General features: G+C 37.2%; 1 protein-coding gene across 1 annotated transcript in view; it reads right to left on the bottom strand.

The window, feature by feature from the left end:
- The window catches only part of LOC148356997 (adhesion G protein-coupled receptor L3-like), a 282,571-nt gene that overhangs the window by 87,041 nt on the left and 174,322 nt on the right, over positions 1-21,208 (bottom strand). Inside the window, exons 11-12 of the mRNA XM_088348691.1 lie at positions 19,216-19,401; positions 17,626-17,664 (exon numbers count right to left, since the gene is read on the bottom strand). Of these exons, the coding sequence (XP_088204817.1) occupies positions 17,626-17,664; positions 19,216-19,401 (225 nt within the window). The remainder of the gene's footprint in view (positions 1-17,625; positions 17,665-19,215; positions 19,402-21,208) is intronic.

The raw sequence follows: 21,208 nt of genomic DNA, 5'->3' as shown, positions 1-21,208 counted from the left end.
TTTTATGTGATGGGAACGCCGGCACGGGAGAAAATCCATCACAGCCGTTAAAGACTTGCGCCCGGATTGCATTTTCTTGCTAGTCTGAGTTACGCATACCTCATTTAACTTGGCTTTACACTCCAAAACAATAGGTCACAAAAACAGAAAATAAGAACATACTTAAGTTTGGCAACATTTTCTGACAAAGGAATAAAGACTATTTGGTGTACTGTCGACTGCAAAGAGTCCAATCTCAGCCCATTTGTAGTATTTTGTAGCTAATTTCAGGTATAATTTAGCTCAGTGTTTCTCAACTATTGGGTCCCAGATCCATATAATAATACGACAAGAAAGAAAAAAAATAACTGAAGTTCAGGTATACAAATTAACTGTAGATCACAATAATAACCTGCAAATGCGAGATGAGTTGACATACTGGATGTCATTTCAAACCGGATAAAAATACTAATAAATATGTTTTAAACATGTTGAGCATTGTCAAACGTCGATAGAGCAGACATTATATGAGATATTGATTTTATTATATTGAAGAAGATGAAAGGAACAGTCTTTATTATTTGACTACTAGATGTTGCTGTGTAGTGTAGCACAACCTAAAATGAGCAAAATAAAATGAAGCACAAGGAAGAATAATGAATACGTAAAATCAAAATGACCAAACCGCACCAAGTAAGAATACAGCCCCTAGCAAAACATATGGAATCACCAGTCTTGGGCCAGCTCTCACTCAAGACATTTTATTCTGTGGAAAAATTGAGATCATAAACATGAAACAGTCGTAAAGACATTCCAAAGTGCAACATGTTGGCATTCAGAAACACTAAAAGCAAAACAAGAAAATACATTGCAATGGTCATTAAATGCTACTTTTATAGAGCAAGTACAGAGAGATAAATATTCAATCACTCCATTCTGAGGAAAACAACATGGAATCAAGAAAAACATATAGAAATAACAATCAAAACATGTCATTAGTATTCAGTTGCACCACCTTTGGCTTTTATGACAGCTTGCAGTATGTGAGGCATGGACCTGATGAGTGACAAACAGTATTTTTCATTATTCTGGTGCCAATTCTCTTTGATTGCAGTGGCCAGATCATCTTTGCAGGTTGGAAACTGGCTGTGGACAACTTTTTTTAAAATTTCCACTGGGAGTTTTCAATTGGTTGAGCTCTGAGCTATTTCAGGCCATGACATTGACTGGATGCGTCTTTCTCCAGGCAATTGTTTCACAGTTTTTGCTCTGTGGTATGATGCATTGTCATCTTGGAAAATGAGTTCATCATCCCCAAACATTTTTTTTCTATTGAAAGAATAAGACAGCTGTCCAAAATTTCAATGTAAACTTGTGCCTTTATTGCAGATTTGACCACCGTCATCTACCCAGTGCCTTTGCCTGACATGCAGCCCCATATCATTAAGGACTGTGGGAATTCAGATGTTTTCTTGAGGCAGTCCTCTTTGTAAATTTCATCGAAATGGCACCAAACAAAAGTTCCAGTAAAATCAACTTGTCCATTGCAGATTTGTGACTAATCACTGAAGAACACCTTCATCCAGTCAACCACAGTCTATAATTGCCTCTCCCATTTCAGTCTTGTTCTTTTGTGTTTACGCGTCAACAATGGTTTCCTTTTAGTTTTCCTATATGATAATCCCATTTCATTGAGAACATTTTGCACAGTTCTGTCACATACATAGACTCCAACCTTCTTCCATTTTCTCTTCATTTGTCTTGTTGTGCATTTTCTGTAATCAATACATATGGCCTCTTGTTGTTTGTCTTAATGCCTACATGTTTTCTTTGACCTGTCAGTACACTTGACTTTAACAACCCTCCCATGCTGTTTGTACTAGCTCCAAATATTCGATACAGCTGACTGAAGAGCCCACATCTTTGGCAATCATACAAAGAGTTATCTTTTAAAGAAGTTTGATGGTCGTGTCTTTGGTCTCAAGATACATCTCTCTTGTTGGAGCCATTATTCTTACACTTAGTCCAGGAGCCCTCCAAGGTGTGATAACAGCACTGTTTTAACTGCTGAATAACAAGCAGAACAAGCCAGGTGCCCCATTAAGGAAAGGAATTTGACAGGTGTAAGTTGACTGTTTTTGGTTGCGTATTTCTCAGACTTCCATGCTATGAAATTAACCTGTTTTTATATTCCCAAATATAAAAACAATCATCACACACACACAAACATAGTCACTTTTCAAAGATCAGTCTAATTCCATTATTTGTAAATACGTTTCTCAATTCTATTTCATTTTAATGTGAAGTCGCGCTTATGTGTGACTTCATTTCCTGTTTATGTGTGACCACGCCTACTGACCGGATGTTGTCAGGACATCCTGGGCAACCGGGGAAGATGGCGGCTGGGCCGTGCTCGCTCCATTCGCGAGGGAGGTCAAACCTCAATAACTGTTTTTATCTGAATAATTCTGCCAACAGAGAGTTTATATCTTGTATATCTCTCACAACAGGGTGTGTCGTTATTTTCTACTCAAAATGCACTGATTCCATTTTTTTCCCCTCCAAATTAAGTGATCCCATATTTATTTCCCTGCACTTGCTTTATAAAAGTAACATTTACTTACTATTGCAATGATTTTTTCTCAATTTATCTTAGTTTTCCTAAATGCCAATTGAATGACCATATAATTGTTTCATGTTTGTGATCTGTGTTTTTTTCTTTAGAATAAAATGTCTGAGTGAGGGCTTGCCAAAGACTGGTGATTCCATACTTTTTGCTAGGGGTTGTATAAACTTTAGAAATTCGCCATAAAGCAACATTTTTCCTTTCTTTTTGATTTAGCCTTTTCACCATGATTTTTGGTTTCAAGGGTACGCAATGCAGCAAGAGTATTTAAAACAATAAACATATAAATGTTAATTTGTCTATTTTTGCAAGTATTTAAATCAATATTTTTTTTTAATAAATGACATTTTTTAACACTAGGTAGGACTAAATAATACCGTTGTCCCTTTAGGTGCAGCCCTAGCAGATTATTAATTAATTAATAACTGATTGATACATTTTCAAATTAATTCTTAAAAAATATATATTCTTAGATCTTATTTTGTATAGATAATTGGAAAATATGATATTTAAGAGCAGTAGAATGATTTTATCAGCATTATTTTGTGGAAAACCCAATTTGATCCAACCTCACCCAGACCCTAGCTCCAACGGCCCCAGATGAAACTGAGTTTGAGACCCCTGGGTTGGAGCGAGATTTTTCTCTTTTTTAATCACCCAGTTAGATGTATAATGTAGGTTGAAATTTGTCATTGATCTTCATCCTGGTTTGCCGACAGAAACGCCTTAGCAGCGGGCATCATTTGGTTTTGAGGAAATGCTTACTTCCAAGCCAAAGACGGATGAGCTAGTGTGAAGCACGCAATGTGTGCTTCATTTGAATGAGACAAACCGGTTGCCTGGCGCCGGTCCAGGATGGCCTGGGCCGTGTTCTCTTCGATCTGTGCCGTGTTGATTGATGAAATGAACTAAGGGGTCCGTGGAATTGATTTCTGATCCTCTCTTCCTTACACCCCTGGAATCCTTCATTCAATTTTTTGCCGTGAAGAGGAAAGGTAAGAATACATAACCGACCGAACCAAAGGGACAACTAATGGAATATTAAAGTATTGAAGGATAAGAGTTCTCCAAATTCCATGAACTGTGTTCCCACGTTTATCACACTTAATGGAGAAAATAACTCCCTGTGATATGCAACCCCATTTAAACATGCGCTCTCCCGGCCCCCACTTGGAGTGATAGTCGGCCAGGGATAATGGATCACGGCCACACTAGTGTTGTTTATCATAGGCAGAAAGGACAGAAAGAACCGCCAAAACACATGACACACAACTGCTCGCTCGGCCCTACTCTGAGCAATAGTCGACTTGGGATAATGTATTGCAGCCAAAACACTGCCTTTCACTTTAGATAAAGAGAAAATAAAAAAGAGCTGACACATATGACACAAATGTGCTCTGTCGGCTCACAATCGCAGCAATAGTTGACTGGAGAGAATGGATTTGGGGCATAAAAGTGCTGTTTATTATAGGCGTAAAATTGGAGAGGAAAAGCCACCACACATGACACAAATTTGGTCCTTCAACCCCGGATCTTATTAATAGTCGACATGTTTAATGGCCAGACTAGAACTTTGCATTTTATCTCAGTGCAATGGCAAATTTCCGCACCCCAAACTGAAAGAAAATTCACTCGACTTGCCCCTGCAAACACAAATAGTTAACCGGGGATGGATTTAGAGCACAACCATGCATTTTATTTTCATGCGTTGAGCCGCTGCCCACTTGCAGCATAAGGGAATTGGGTATAACGGATCATGTTTATCAAGTGCAGTTCATTTTAGGCCTGAATACTGTAACAACAAAAAAAGTCCCACCCGGGCCTAAAAAAAGAGGCACTACGCCAGCCCCCGCTTACACAATAGCCGATGATAGCTACTGGCCGCACAGGTGCAGTTAACTTTATGGTTAACCGTACGGCAAAAAGAGCCGCCAGGCCCCCAAAAAATTCCCTCTGCTGGCACCCCTCAGCAATATGTGATTGAGGGGAAAAGCTTTAAATTGGTTTCATAATTTTAATCTTTAATGTATTTAATCTTAAATATCTGCAGACTTAGATATATTACATTGTTGACGTACATGATGTATTCAAGTTTTGGAATTTTGGAATGTGTAAGAATGTATATAAATACTATTACTTCATAGGGGAAACACATTCATCTAAACGGACAAATCGAATCAAAATGGCAGACATTTTGTGTGATTCTGGGCTAGCTCTTTGAGACCATTTTGAGTGTGTCTTCTTCCACTATCGAGTCCCATGCAACCCAAAATATCCGGCCAACTTTTGTATGCTGTTCTTTAAAGGTGGGGTTCTTAGTTTGAGGTATTGTAACAAAAGTTGAAAGTAGGAAAATTTATCTATTATGTATTGTATTAAGTGTTAATATTGCCCAATTGAGTTCAAGAAGCCCTTATGTTTTTTTGCACCACGAATATCTCACTTTTATGTTACTGTTAGCACAGCTGTTTGGGATTGTACACATTTGGTATGAGGAACTGGGATGGTTTAGGGAGTGGTGCAGAGTAAACTTTGTTAGTACTGTGTAGCATTAGAATGGTGAAAGTAAGAACATGCCTGTTTCAGGTACAGTCCAAAAGCCAACTCAATTTTAAAGTTGAAGAGAGAAGCGTTTATCTTAGTCAGGGTTGTTGAACAAGTTTGACACAAAAAGCCAAAATTTTTAACTGTGAGAGCCAAAGAGCCACACCATGCACTGACCTGCCATGACAGACAGACAAACACAAACAGACACAATTAAAAACATTATATTTCACATAACACACTCTTCTACTTATAATACAAGTATTGTTCTTGTGTTGAGTGTGAAAGTGTCCACCCTCAATACACACAAAAATCAAACTAAACATGAAACAAAGCAAAGAGCCACAGTATATAGAAAATATTTTGAGGCAATGAGCCACATTCTTATTGGCCAAGAGCCGCATGCGGTTCTAGAGCCGCGTGTTCGCCACGCCTGATCTAAGTGCTTCTAAAAAAATGCATGTACTTGTACGCACATACGGAGCTTGACAAAAACTGCAATGAAGAAGCAAGCCAGAAATGGTGGCAGCGGGTAAAAAAGTTCCAAATTCCATACAGCTTCTTCAAAGCTCCCTAGCTTCAGAACGCGGCATGTGACATCTCTGGCCGTGTATCACAGCCAATTTAATGCTGCTTGAACGTGACAACAGAGCATGTGACAATCACCTCGCCGTGTTGCTAACTCCCCTTTTGATTTCGAGCTAATGCTGTAAAAATCAAGCCCGCAGGGGATATTAATGGCGTCCAATTACGGCGATTGCGTGTTTTTCAACCGGCGCCTTCCGAACACTTTCTTCCGTTCCTTGACGGGAAGTTGAGGCCGCGGGTGAATTCCGCCACACAAGATGAAAAACGTCTCACTAGGAAGCTAGCGAGTGCGACTACGTAGGGTTTTCAAGCCCCTCATTAAAGCGACACCTTTGTTGGCGAGGATGACCGGAGGGAGTGCCGCGGAGGGAGGCCTGACCTTCCAGGGAGGCTGGGTGATAAAAGAAGCGCACCCCGCTTCATATACAGGACACCACCAACCCAGCAACGAATCAATTTGTCGGAAGATGAATATATCCTCGTAAACACAAAGCTCATCCAGCCTACGGTATCAGAGATCTGCCTGATTCACCAAAGTCTAAAAACTAAGGGAGGGCAGACTAGAGGGTCTAAATGTTCCAGCCCATGGGTAACAGAGCCCGACCCAACCCGAGCCTAACCAATTGACTGTATATGTCGGGCCTAGCCTAAAGCAAACCTAAAGCAAATCAAAATTTTAAGATTTTATTCTGAAAGACTCCGGAAAACTGCCCCACCTATGAGCACGCCTACGAGCACGAGAGCGAGACAGAGGCCAGTGTGCGGATCCTCTTTAAAGAATGAATGAATGAATGAATGAATGAATGAATGAATGAAAACTTTATTTCGAACATAAAAATAAAAACAGGACAAAAACAATGAATCAACAACGAAATAATGTCACACATGTTCGAAAAGGGGTAGTCAGAAGCAGATGCTTATTTTTCCTACCCCTTTATCTTCCCTATAAAACACATTTTATATATAGCTCCTCTTATGTCCAATACAACAAAATCTCATGGATATACTTATTAAATAGGTCAGATATCAATAATTATAATAGTTACAATAATCACATATTTTATACACTAATCTTCGCAATACCCATCCCTCAACGTCATAATGCGCATAATGTCACTGCGGCACCAGTGATAATATCAATAAAAATAAACACAATACTTATAACAGTTCTGATGTGATAATAGAACAATAACAACAAGTTAGCCATAGTTTGAAGTGCAGTATTTCCAGTCTCCCTCATATCCCATTTTCTTCATCTCTGTATTTCGCCAGTAATGCTTTTTTATATTTAAATTTGAACACATGTATATTTGGACATTGTTTGATTTCATTTTGCAAATTATTCCAAAGTCTGACTCCACACACAGACACACACATACTTCTCCTGGTGGTTCTCACCTTTGGGATTTTGAATTCACCACAGCCCCTCAAGTTATAATTTCCCTCTTTCCGAGTGAATAATCTTTGTATGTTTTCTGGCACTATGTTTTTGTTGACCTTAAATAACAGTTGTGAAGTGAAACATTTTATTAAATCATCCAATTTCAATAAATTGGACTGCATGAATAAAATATTGGTATGATCCCGATATCCTACCCTGTGTATGGTTCTTATTGCACGTTTTTGAAGGATAAAAAGGGGCTGTAGTGAACTTTTGTAATTATTGCCCCAGACTTCTGCACCATAGGTTAAATATGGCAGAACTAGAGAACAATATAATAAATACAATGCATTATAATGTAAAAGAACTTTGGTTTTATTAATTATTGAAATGCTTTTAGATACCTTTGTTTGTATGTGTCTGATGTGTGTTTTCCAACTTAATTTATTGTCTATTATGACCCCTAAAAACTTAATTTCTGATACAATGTCTATCGTGACACCATCCATTTTTACTTCTAAATCTTGATTTGCCTTACGATTACCAAAGAATATTACTTTGGTTTTATTTAAATTTAAAGATAATTTATTTATATCCATCCATACTTTTAGGTTAATTAGTTCACGATTAATACAGGTTACCAAATCCATATAGTTATCATTTGAATAGAAAATGTTAGTGTCGTCTGCAAATACTACTATTTTCAATAGTTTTGAAACATTAAAAATATCGTTAATATATAAATTAAATAGCTTTGGTCCCAGGATAGAACCCTGTGGTACTCCACAACAGATGTCCAAATATTCAGATGAAAACTCTTCCATTTTTACATATTGCTTCCTCCCCGTCAAATAACTTTGAATCCATTTCAAAGCCACTCCCCTGATGCCATATCTTTCCAGTTTTTTTAATAGTATATTATGATTAATGGTATCAAATGCTTTTTTTAAGTCAATAAATACCCCGACTGCGTATCTCTTCTTTTCTATACTGTGGGTGATTTCTTCTACTGCATCAATAATTGCCATTGTTGCTGATCTGTTTGCTCTAAAACCATATTGACTTTCATTAATCAATTTATGTTTATCTACAAATTGTTCTAGTCTATTATTGTAAAGTCTCTCTAATATTTTAGAGAACTGAGGAAGCAGAGATACCGGTCTATAGTTTGTAAAAATGTGCTTGTTCCCATTTTTGTATATTGGTATAACTTTTGCTATTTTCATTTGATTTGGAAATGTGCCTGTTAGAAATGATAGATTACAGATGTAGGTCAATGGTTTCACAATGCTGTTTATAATTTGCTTAATTAGTACCATATCGATGTCAAAACAATCCATAGACGTTTTGTTTTTACAGTTGTTAACCACGTCTAAGATTTCTGATTCCGTAACCCCGGATAAAAACATGGTCTTGGAGTTCATTTTTATCAGTGACTCAAATTGTTTACCACTGCACTCTGGGATATTTGCAGCGAGCTCTGGTCCAACATTTACAAAATAACTATTAAAATTCTCCACAACTTGATTTAAATTATAATTTTCACTGTTCTTATCAATAAAATAGTTTGGATATGCATTGCTTACATTCTTTCCTTTTATTATACTATTTAATATATCCCAAATACCTTTAATATTACTTTTGTTATGATGTAATAAATTGGTATAGTATAATTTCTTGCTTGCTCTTAATATTCCTGTCAATTTGTTTTTATACGTTTTATACCGGGTTTCGGCTTCATAGTTCTTAGTTTAATAAATTTTCTATATAAGTAGTTTTTTTTCTTACAAGCATTATGTAAACCCTTAGTTATCCATGGATGGTTTACAGATTTATTCTTAATATTAATTTGTCTCATTGGGCAATTTTTGTTGTACTTGTTGGTGAATATTTCCAAAAATATGTCAAACGCACAATCCACATCATCTGTACCATATATATCATTCCAGTTTTGTTTAACTAAGTCATCATACAGTGATGTAATAGTCGCTTCAGTTCTAACTCGTTTGTAAACATAATCCTTAATTGATTCTTGTCTAGTAACCTTTTCATCATACACTGTAAATACTGGTAGGTGATCAGAAATATCACAAACCATTAACCCGCTGACGTTTGTAAATTCCATATTATTTGTAAATATATTGTCAATGAGTGTTGCACTGTGTGAAGTGAATCTACTAGGCCTTAATATAGTTGGGTACAAACTCATACTGTACATCATATTAATATAGTCATCAATGTTTTTATGTTTGTTTGGATTCATTAGATCGATGTTGAAATCTCCACAAATGAATAGTGTTTTGGCGCTTATTGTTGAATATGTTTTTTCAGCCCAGTTTGTGAAGGTTTCCAGATTTGAGCCCGGTGTTCTATACACACAACTGACTATAATATTTTTCCTTTTTTCATTTATAATTTCTATTGTAATACATTCAAGTAAATCGTCAATAACAAATGACATGTTTTGTAATATTTTCGATTTTAATCTTTTGTGCACATATATAGCTACTCCACCTCCTATTTTGTTTGTTCTATTTACATAGTTCAGATTATAGTTGTTTAATTCAAAATTTACACCCCTTCCCTCACTGAACCACGTTTCAGAAACTGCAATAACACTAAACGTGTTCTCAAATTGTTGTAAGTATTCAGTGATGTCATCAAAATTTGTGTACATACTTCTACTGTTAAAGTGTATTATTGAGAATTTGTCTTCAGATTTAACAAAGGGATTGTATTCATTTCCAGTATAATATTTGCAATTGTCTGAGCTAGCTGATATGAATTTGTGGTCAGGATCGAAGTCATCTAATCTTGAATTATTGGAGTCAGTGTGATTAACAATGCTCAGTTCCGGTAAATCATGGCCTAATATATTATGATGGATTTTTTTATTGTGATCTGTAATAAAGGTGTCCATATTGTCAGTCCAGGATGCCATTGTTACTCTTCAGGCAAATCTGTCCAGCTCCTGCATTTCTCGAACCCATAATATTTTTGCTTGTTCCGGGGTGCCGTTTAACTTTATGTATACTCTGCAGTTTGAAGTCCATGTTCCTTGTATTTTGTTCGTTTTCCTCAAAAATCGAGCCTGTCTTGCAATGTCAGAGTTTTTTTTGCTTAAGTGTTCATTTAAATAAACATTAGTCCCTTTTAGTTTTTTTCCTTGCTTAAGGATTTCATGTTTCCGTTTTCTGTTAACAAACCTTACGATGGTCGCTTTGGGTCGGTTGTCACCTCTTGTTAATTGGTGGCATGCTTCTATGTCCTCAGCATTGATGGATATGCCTTTTTTACTCATAAAAGCAATGACCTGTTGCTCAGCAGAATCCTCATCAGCATCTGTTGCAATATTTGTATTTGCCACAGCCTTGGCATAGGTCCGAGGTTTGATGTCCAGACCGGTGATAATGATGTCATTTATCCTGGTATACTGTTCCAGATCTGCTACGCGCCCTTCTAGTGCAATAATCCTCTTTTCTTTCTCAATGTTTTCGTTTTTAAGGTCTTTGATTTCAGCCATTAAACTCAAAATTGTGTCTTGTTGTCTGGTGACGATATCCATTTTATCCATTAAAAAGCCGAGTGACTTTTTAATTTCCTCGAGTTCCTTATCTCTGCTCGGCATCTTGAAGACTTCACGTTACTCTTACGGCACCGTCCGCTGATCGCATCACCCGATCGCCCGCTGAGTCTCAAGTTGTTATTTTCGCCGGACTTAGTTTCCCCGACTGTTGGTCGCTATACAAGTAGCGCCGCCATGTTTGCCAGCGTCAACAATGGCCGATGTCGGAAAGCAGGCGGATCGGCCTCCTCTGTCTATCCGCCGAATCAACGTCAACGTCGACTCCGTGCTTTAGGTTCTTTTCAAAAACCCACAGACGCCAAAATCGTGTCATTCAAGTGGCCATAGCAGATTAGCTTCACTCATTAGCTTCACTCGCGGTGCGGTGCGTTCACGTGTGCACGTGTGTTTTCTCACAAGTGCATTAAAGAAAAATAAACAACGATGGCGAGTGGATAATTTAAAAAAAAAAAGTCAGCGAGAGAGAAGCCCAGCACGGCGCAAGCACCAACCTAATAATTGACGTTTTATGCCCGGTCCTACCCGAATTTGAGGCTGGGCTCGTGCCCAAGATGTTCTCCCTAGGGCAGATTAATCCAAATATTAATATTAATACTGAAGTAGTACTTGGATTGTATCAATACTATTGTCCTGGGATGTTTTCCTGTTTTAAAATAATGTTGTTAGTTGATTGTAAGATTATACATGCAAACAAGATAACTTTCAAACTTTTAAATGTAATCAAATTGTGTTTCCAGCAATGGTGGGCCATCAGAGCCTTCAAGACCTTCTATGTTGGCCTAAAAATATCTTAATGTGATATTTTGTCCATGATTACTTGTTAAATAATTACACACTGTTTGTCAGCTTCTTTTTGTTGCTTTCTACTTGGCTGAGCTGCTTCCAGATGTGTGCTTTAATATTTAAGCATTTAGTCTACGATATTTTTGCAATTGGCTGCTGTCAGGCTCAGAAATCTGCCTGGAGGTCTTCAGAATTGTTTATGAAGGCCCCCTGTATCCATAATAGGTGTCAATAACACTGTCGATTTAGCCAATTCAATTTGGAGTTGGCAAAGTGAGAACCATCTGGAAGGCCTGGGGAAATGACAGCTAGGCGGCAGTAATCCACCAAAGTCTAAAATATTTTTTTCTCCTAAATTATATTAATTTTTTTTACCCTACAGTGAACTTTTGAATTATTTGAACGTTTCATACGAAGCAATTTTAGTGTTAAGCAACTCATAATCTGATATTAAAAATACTGACTTTTCAGTGCAACAACAAAAAATTTACTAAATACAAGAATAACCTTTACATTTGTTTTGTAAAACACATGATCCTTGAAAACCACATGGAAGTATTTGAAATATTTAGGGATGAACAAAAAAATATAAAAAATACAAAAAACATAAAACCTTTTTTATACTCAACAAAATTAAAGTCAAGACACAGCATTTCAACTAGAAGCAAATTTTGTTTGGTGGGCTAATGAGGAGACACCCACTTCTAAGAGCTCATAGACCCGGTTAATGCGGTAACGGCGCATCACTGAAGGCCATCAATAAAGGGTTAGATGATAAATGCACTGCCTGCCAAAGATTTTGACTTTATTTGAACTGCTCACTATAATTTCAAAATGTTTGTCCTGTTAACATTTTTATACAGTATTTGTGTAATAGTTACATAGCATATCGTTACATTATTTTTTATAATACTTGAGGTTGTTATTTTCTTTTACATTGTATTGTTTAGTGTCACGGTTGCCATGGCGTCCTATTGGCCCCGCCCGTGTGGTGCCAACTGCGGCTTGTTGACAGATTGTCTTCCCTTCTATTTAAGCTTAGTGCTCTCACTCACCCTTTGTCAGTCTGTCAACAAAACTCTGCACCTGCAAGACGTGGGTTTAGACTCCTGTTTCCTGCTTGTGTTTCCTGTCGAGTATTGTTCCCGTCTATTTTGTCCTGTTTAATATCAATCTCCAGTTTTGTTCCCATCTAGTTTGTCCTGTTTAATTTCAATATCCAGTTTTGATATAAATTCTGTCTGTCCCGTCCTGTCCGGTATCGACCCCACCTCTCCAATATCTGCTCGTGCAATTGGTATCGATCTCGTCAACCTCTGGCTTCCTGTCGTTCCGCCCAACAACCGCCAAATCACTGGCGTTTGGGTTAACGTGAATGACTGCTCCATTTCCCGTAAAATAAAAGCTTGTGTGATAAACGTCACACAATTGAGTTCTCCCCCCTGTTCCAGTTTACCCTGCAGTATTTGCACTTTCTAACTCAATTTTCCTAAAGTATTGTGCATACGGTTAAATGTGTAATTGTCATGTTGACATTGTTATATTTGTATTGTAGTAGCATCGGTGCTTTGTTGGATTGACTCTCTTGACTTGTTTTAGGAATCAGTTGATTTCTAATAGTATTTTATTTTTGAGGTTGGTGAAGGTTTTTTTCACATTGTATGGTTTACACTTTTTGCACTCTGACAAAAATATAAAAATAGTTTCCAATGAAAGGTATAGTTGTCATGTTGATATTGTTATATTTTTATTTTAGTTGAATCTGCACACTTTTTGGTTTCGCTTTGTTGACTTTTGTTATGAATCAGTTGATTCATAATAGTATTTTTCATAGTGTTGATTTTTTTTTTTACATTGTATTGTTTACATTATTTGTGTATTCTAACTTTATTTTAAGATGTTCACCAATGGAAGACATCTGTTTTAAATGCTGACATTATTATATATATATTTTAGTTACGTTGCTGCTTTTTGGGTTGACTTGAATTTTGTTTTAATACCGTTGTAAGAGGAGATTTTATATATATATATATATATATATATATATATATATATATATATATATATATATATATATATATATATATATATATATATATATATATATACACACAGTGGGATCTCGCTACTTCGCGGTTCCACGTTCGCGGGTTAAGAGCTTCGCGGGTCTAAAAAATAATAAAAATATAAATATATATCTATATAAAGAAACTAAATATGAATAAAATTATGACTCACAACACGTGGTAAGCTTTCTCTCCTGGCTATGATCTCTTTGATCTCCGGCAAAACTAACATAAAATGCGACAGAAACAAAATGAAAATAAATCCAAACAGCTTGCAAACATCATTTTTGCCGTTCCATGTATTCCGTTACTCCCCGCGACCCTAATGAGGATAAGCGGTACGGCTGATGAGATGAGATGATATATATATATATATATATATATATATATATATATATATATATATATATATATATATATATATATATATATATATATATATATATATATATATATATATATATTCATATTCATACTGCTAATGTAGTTATTAATTAACAAAAGTGAAAATATTTTAATCCCTCAAATCTTTGTACTGTGGACACGTAATTATTGTTATAATGATCATGACATTTTCAAGCCAAATGCATATTTATCAGATTGGTCTCAATCAATACTTTGCATTTGGTTGGATCAGGTCGATACCAAAATTCTTTGGATCGCCTCCCCATACTGAAAATCTTTTTTTCTTTTTCTTTTTTTTAATATGGCGTCATCTTTCATAACATATTTTGTTGGAAGGTGGATTTTACACAACATTAAGCCGGGCTGAGTGAGCTGATGATATTGACATGAAAAAACTAGCCTGGCGACAGTTCAATAAGAAAACCCTCCAGCACTTTCTCTCAGCATTGCAATTTGGCATTTGTGGGCCAAAGAAATAGCTAACGTTTTGAAAACGGATAATTTGGGGATAATGGATCCCTTCCGGCAATTTTTACTCGACAACGGTGAACTTGTCGTTTCCAGACACGTCCCTCGTTAGTAGAGACACAAAAACATTCCCAAGGGTCTAAACACTAGAACAAACACAAAGTTAGCTATTACAAGTTTACCGTCATCTAGGCCTGCAGTAAGATTGTTACTTCTCGATGAATTGGGTCATTATCATTTTGATTGCTTTTATAAACAAAAACTGGATTATTTCTTAAACCTGTCTAAGATTGCTGTTAGAGTATCTAAACATATTTAGCCCTACAAAGTAACGGTATTTATTTTTGTACGTTGTAGGGATTCCACAATGTCCACAATCTTAAAATGTGTCTCTAAACAACCATGAATGCCAAAAACCTTTATACAATGTCAACTATCATAACTGTGGAATGAATATAAAACAATTTGTAACGAGTTACTGTTACTGTTACTTGTTGTTAGACACTATTCTCTATATAGTAGATACACCATTCTCATTATTTACAATCATTCCCTTTTTCAAATCGATCGTTGTTCTCACCGTTTTCCTCTTTTTCTTTCTGGTATTCCAAACGTTATTTGAAACCATTATTATTGGAGAAGAAATGCATTCAAACACAATAAATCACAGTGAATTTTCAGCACGTGTTGTCAGACTGACGATCTTTCTCAAAACGATGCTACCCGACAGGGCAAGGGTAGTTTGAGTTCCAATTTTTTGGTTGAATATCAAACTAAATATGACCTTTTTTTTGTTTCGATGCCTGTGTTCGAATGAAATGTCTTCATACCATTAGTTGTAAAAACCATAAGTTGTAAAAACAAAAACAGAAGTGAACCACTTTTACTCTTAGCTACATAAAGTACAGTGCGTACAATGATTAGAACAGAAAGGGATTTTAGTTGATTTTTTTCATGTTTGGGAAAGATTAAAAATCACGCCGTCAAAACTAAGACAAAAATATTTTAAGAAATTGAAAGAAATAATTGCCACTTATGCTGCTGCTTGCATTGGCAATTGCTGATGCTCTTTAGTGCCAGGGCTTGAAATGGTTGCAACCAAAGTGCTTCTAATGCTAACAAACATTTGTGTGTTGCTAATGCTTGCTGTTCGCTCCTGCTTGTTTTCTTCTACCATTAGCAATTGTACTTGGTGCAAAACAAATAGTATTAAAATTTAATTTGAAAAATTGGCACCGCTCTGAAGGTGACAAAGCTACATCACTGCTAATGCTAATTAGCGTTTGGGACTTGCTGATGATAATTTAGCTAATGCTTCTTTTTTCCATCAAACAAGGTTATTTAGAAGGAAAACTAAATAACCTTTCAAGGTAAAATGTTTTAAAATCTAATAACAAATATACATCGGTTTTAATGATCTTTTTCATATTTGGAAAATAAAACAACAACAATCAGATATGGCAATAACTTGTCAACACTAAAAATATATTGGAAACAGGCAAAAGGTGATTAGTTTTGTCAATGTCCTGTATGTTATATAAGCTCAACTTGACCAAAGTTGCTGACATATTTTAAGGAAAAAATGATGACGACAAAAATGTCATCCGCGGCCAGAAAATCACGCAAACTGTCAGTGGCCTTGAAAAGTAGCTGAGATGTTTTTTTCCCCCAAAATTGGGACACTCATTAATTATGGATCAGGACCAATCATAACATGCCAGGACTTTAGCTGACTTTGCTATTGACTTACTTTGCCATCGACCGATAAAAACCCTCAAAATCTCCACAAAACTTTTTTCAAATTGGCGTGAAAATATATACCAATGGATGGCAATAACATCAATACGAAGATATTGGAGTAAACCCCAGGATATTGCGACCCTGCCTTATAAAGTCTTGGAATACAATGTTTTTGGTCCCAGTGTACAAAATAAATAACACATCATTTTACCCCAAAACGGTATTTGTGTGTAAGACAAATTCTGTCTCTAAGATGTATGTCTGCTATAGTCAACGTCATAAAATGCTGTTATGCTATTTGTTTCAGCAGGGTACCTTGAGAATATAGATATGCAACTGGCTGAACTACCTCCCATATTCCCTTCCCCTTAGTTCAGAATCTTGTGTGTTTTGTAAAGACAGTAAGTGGGTGATACGATATTGTATTTTCTGTATTGCATTATTTTGCTATGGGTCTAAAGCTTCCAGTGATAGTAAAGAGTGAAGCAAAAGTAACCAAAAGTAACCAAGCAAACACAATTTGTGATTATAAAGTTAGGCACAGAACGCACAGGCAGAGTTAACTTTGTAAAGGAATATGGCCATACCATTTGATGATTTCGACATTTATTAGAATTAGGAAGCAATTATTGCGATAGTTGTATAAGAGTATAAAAATCCCTGCATCTGAAAGTTTTAAAATTCAGTTAATTGTAACTTGTCGTCATCTCCTTCACGCTGCATCCACTCGCTGCTCCACTTAACCAGCTCCAGTCATTTCATGCCTTACTAAATGTGTTTTTTTACATGTATATTTATTTATGTTATTTAATGTTATGCATGTACATATTACACTTATGCATTACTGTAATCTCTTGTTATTAGCCAGAACCGAAAATGAAAATCCTTGATAAAGCCACCACGTATTACACAAATGTGGTCTCTTGGTTGCTGCTTTCAGCATTAGTTGACTTGTGAGAATGGATTGTGACCACAAACGTACATTTCATCATAGGCAGGCCAGAATGGAACGCCTCCTGACAAATTCGCGTCTGCAGGTCATATTAAGCAAAATAGATCGTAGATGCACAAAAGTGCAATATGCAATCACAAATAATGGATCAGGGCTGCACGGGTGTCATTCACTTTTCGGTGGACAGAGTGACATGAAAACAGCCAACGGGCCCAAGAAACATGGGCTCTGTTGCCCTCGGCACACAGCAATATATGATTGAGGATAATGGATTGGAGGATATTTTTTAACCTGTGAGTCTGCAAAGTATGACACCCAAAGTAGGATTGCAGTACTTCATTCTATTCTTTTTTTGATGTTTTTATCTGAGTGGTTTAGAGCTAATAACATAAGCCGATATCCTCCACTTTACAGCAATTTCCCTTTCAAATTGCCACCTCAGAACGGATTCATGTCGTATCTCGTGGGTCAACCATACACTCGGAAAATAGATAAAAATCCACGTACCTGCACGTAAAAGCGGCAGGAGCGTTCTCTCTTCTGCAACTGTGAGAAAAAGAGTGGTAACGTCAGACGAAAGGAGACATTCGTCGTCATCTATCATGCAGCAATTGGAAAAACTTCACAGATCAGAGTTGCCAACAAAACACCCGAGTGACTTACACTCACGACTCTTTCATTCCTACAAAGTAAAAGCGGAGCCAAGGACTCAAAGCCATTCGAAAGTCAATCACATTTTTGCACCGCTTGCTTGTCTTTACATTAGCTGAAGAGCAAAGTGAGACTTTTATTATTAAGAGGGTGGGGGAGGGGCTATTCGGTTATTGGTTGTGTTGCTCTTACCACTCTCTGAACTGTGACGTCTGAATTCCAGGGCAGGTGTTATTCCTCAAGATGGCTTGATGCTTGACTGCCAGTTTCTATTCACTTTTGGCCACTAAGAGATAACTGCTGAGCTGGACGATTATTTTTTGCAAGGGATGAGCGTATAAAGGGCAGGACTACCTCAAACTGCTTTAAGGTCGAGCTTTGTGGTGTCGAAGACAGAAAAAAACAGGTCGATAGCCGGGACAGGAGAGCCATAACGTGGTCGGGATAAAAAAGGCTCGTAGCCGGAGACAATCGGGGAACTCAGGATGGGTGCAAAACGCGGTCGTTTGCCCATCCTTAGACAAGCACTTCTGACCAGAACACTAACATTAGCCGGCACTGGCAACTAGTATTGCCGACCTGGTTGCTACATTAGTGGCAGTGCTTTTCGGTTTCTAAGATGACTTTAAATGCATTCAGAATGGCCTTAATAACATTCTGTTTGCAAAATATCACTGACCTGGTTACTTGTATATATCAAAACGGCGTTACCCAAGGTTCGTACACTTTAATCATGACCAAATTCAAGCACTTTTAAATGACTTTTGAAAGCCAATTTTCCAATCTCCCCAGTACTATTAAAATAAGAAATCCGGTCCAAATCATGTATTATGCAGATCCATACATATTTCTGCAATTTACATGAGTGACTTGCGTAATCTTGCGTGTGTATTTATCGAGAGATCATTTTTTGATGTTGAGTAAAGTGCAAATGCAGTATATTGATGGATTTGAACCAAATGAGAATAAATATTTTTGAGACAAATCTCGCTCCGTATGGGTGTTGGGTAAATTTGAAGCTTACATTTTCAGTTGTAGGATGTTCTTCCTATTACAAGGTACCACTGGGATACACTACCTATATTTTTTCATGGTCCATAATAATTATCACTAATTGATACAATCCTTGCACTCACAAATCACAAATGTCATAGTGCCCTGTTTCGGTGTATCATTTAAATGTTCTCTTGGGTGTGACCCAAGGAGGGTGATGAGTCCTCGTAAGATAATGCTATACAAACTAATGCCAACTGTCGTTAATAACGAGGAAAGAAGAAATGCAATGGCAAAATGAAGCCACCAGAGAGCAATCTAGACTTGTTGAGAAACTTGGTAATAATTTCAAACATTTACAAGCACAAAATTAAAGTTTTTTACAATCCTTGAAAACAGATCAAAATTCAAGCATTTTAAATGATTTTAAGCACCTGTATGAATCCTGGTTACCTTGTTGAGGCTCCGTGCAGCGCTGTCCTTTCCGCCCGGCGTGAGATTCCGCAACTGAACATCAAGGAGATCCACCAGCTGGACCATGGCCCTCACCGTGTACGTGATGTCACCTGCCTGGAGGTTACCCTTGGTCTGCTCGGCCAGTTCCCGCGCGATCACAGCCGCCGTCTCGCCAGCTTTTAGCTAAAAAAAAAAAACGCAGGCAAATGAAGAAGCAACAAGCGATAATGAAACACTGCACCTGCAGGAATGGACGCCACAGCTGCTCGTGATGGATGGTGAGCAAAAAAAATGCATGGCCCTGGCAAATGAGCGCAGTTTAGCCTTTGCGTTTAGCAGAGTGACCGTCTTACATAAACTCTTTATAATGGCGTTTGTACGCTGGGGGTAAATTTGCGTGTAATTAGTGAGGGCTTTCCCTTGATAACGTTATGCTTTTATGAAAGTCATGAACAAAAAAATGCTTCAGGGAGAAAGGGGCTTCTGTGCATTTTAAATTTGACGACATATTGTTCATTAATTAATGCGTGGGAGGTTGTTGTCGTGGAGCTTTGTTTCTTTTCCCATTTTAACACGAAACAATAACTTACAGTTAATTGCAGTTTTCCTTCGCCATATTGGCATTTCACTTCCATTTGCATGTCATATTTTGTTATTTTACTGTCTATTGTTTGATCGGGACCAAGAACTAACACAAATGCAAAAATCTACAAAGTAGCAGCTCTGCTCATTTTCAACATAAGTAAGGGCCCCATTAGCGACAGTAGTCGACCGGGAATAATGGAACGCGACCGCTTGGTTGCTGTTCATTTCAAGCAGGAAAACACAAAATGAGAGCTGCCAAGCATTACCCAATTTTGCTCTCAGTTCCTGCTCTCAACCATATTCAAATGATGAGAATTGTTCACGGTGCCATTGGATTATTTTGTTCTAGGTAAAAAACTGAAAAAAAAGAGCCGCCGTGCATTATATAAATTTGCTCTCTATGCTCCCAGCAATAGTAGAAGGTGGATAATGGATCATGGTCAAAACAATTCATTTTAGATGGGCCACAATGGCATGTTGAAGCTGCCTGAACTGATGCGGCCCCCGCTCCTTGGCTCACGCTCTCGGCAGATGTTCAATTAAAAAAAAAGTCAACTGGGAATAATTAATCTCAGCCACGGTGTGTTTTATTTTAAGCAGAAAAGAAATACACACCTCCTGACAGAAGTGCCTTCTGTTTGTTCCTGCTCACAGCAATATCAGATTAGGGATAATGGATTTTGGTACGTGGTTGCTGTTTATTTTAAATGGAAAGAACGAAAAAACTATCAGCTTCACTTGACACAAATTTGCTCTATGGCCTCTGCTTTCAGCAATAGTCGAGTGGGTATAATGGATCCATCCAAAACAGCACATTTCACTCCAGGCACACTCCAATGCACATTTCCAGACCATGATGTCAGCAGTAATCAATCAGGGATAATGGATCACAGCCGCAACAGTGTACTTTATTTTAGGTGCCCCATATCAGTACACCTCCCAACAAAAGTGCCTTCTGCTGGTCCCTGCACAGACCAATATGGGACCTGGGATAATAAATTGCGGCTTAACAAGTGCAGTCCATTTTTTGGGTGAAATGTAAATGCAAATTAAAGCTCTATTCTACCATTCAGGGATTGTACAGATTTTCAGTTATGGAATGCATCAATTACTCAGTAAATTAATAAAAAAAATAGTATAGATTATTAGCTATTAAAATAATTCAACATAACACTCCCACATATAGCTTTGCTCATCAATGAAGCTGATAAATGTAAACAAATCACTCTGAGTCATTTATTTTTTCTTCTTAACCGAGCTGTCTATTTTTTTTTTTCAAACCTCAAGCGCCCGCACACAAGCACCTCCCGTGGGCACCACTTGCAGCTAATCAATAACATTAATTGACCAATTAAGAACAGACAAAGCGAAAGGAGCCAGAAAATCTCGAATCCTCGAGGATCTT

Source organism: Urocampus carinirostris, chromosome 11, assembly GCF_059441175.1.
Source record: "Urocampus carinirostris isolate Australia breed hairy pipefish chromosome 11, RoL_Ucar_1.0, whole genome shotgun sequence".
In the NCBI taxonomy this organism is placed as follows: domain Eukaryota; kingdom Metazoa; phylum Chordata; class Actinopteri; order Syngnathiformes; family Syngnathidae; genus Urocampus; species Urocampus carinirostris.
This window is presented reverse-complemented; position numbering and strand designations above follow the sequence as displayed.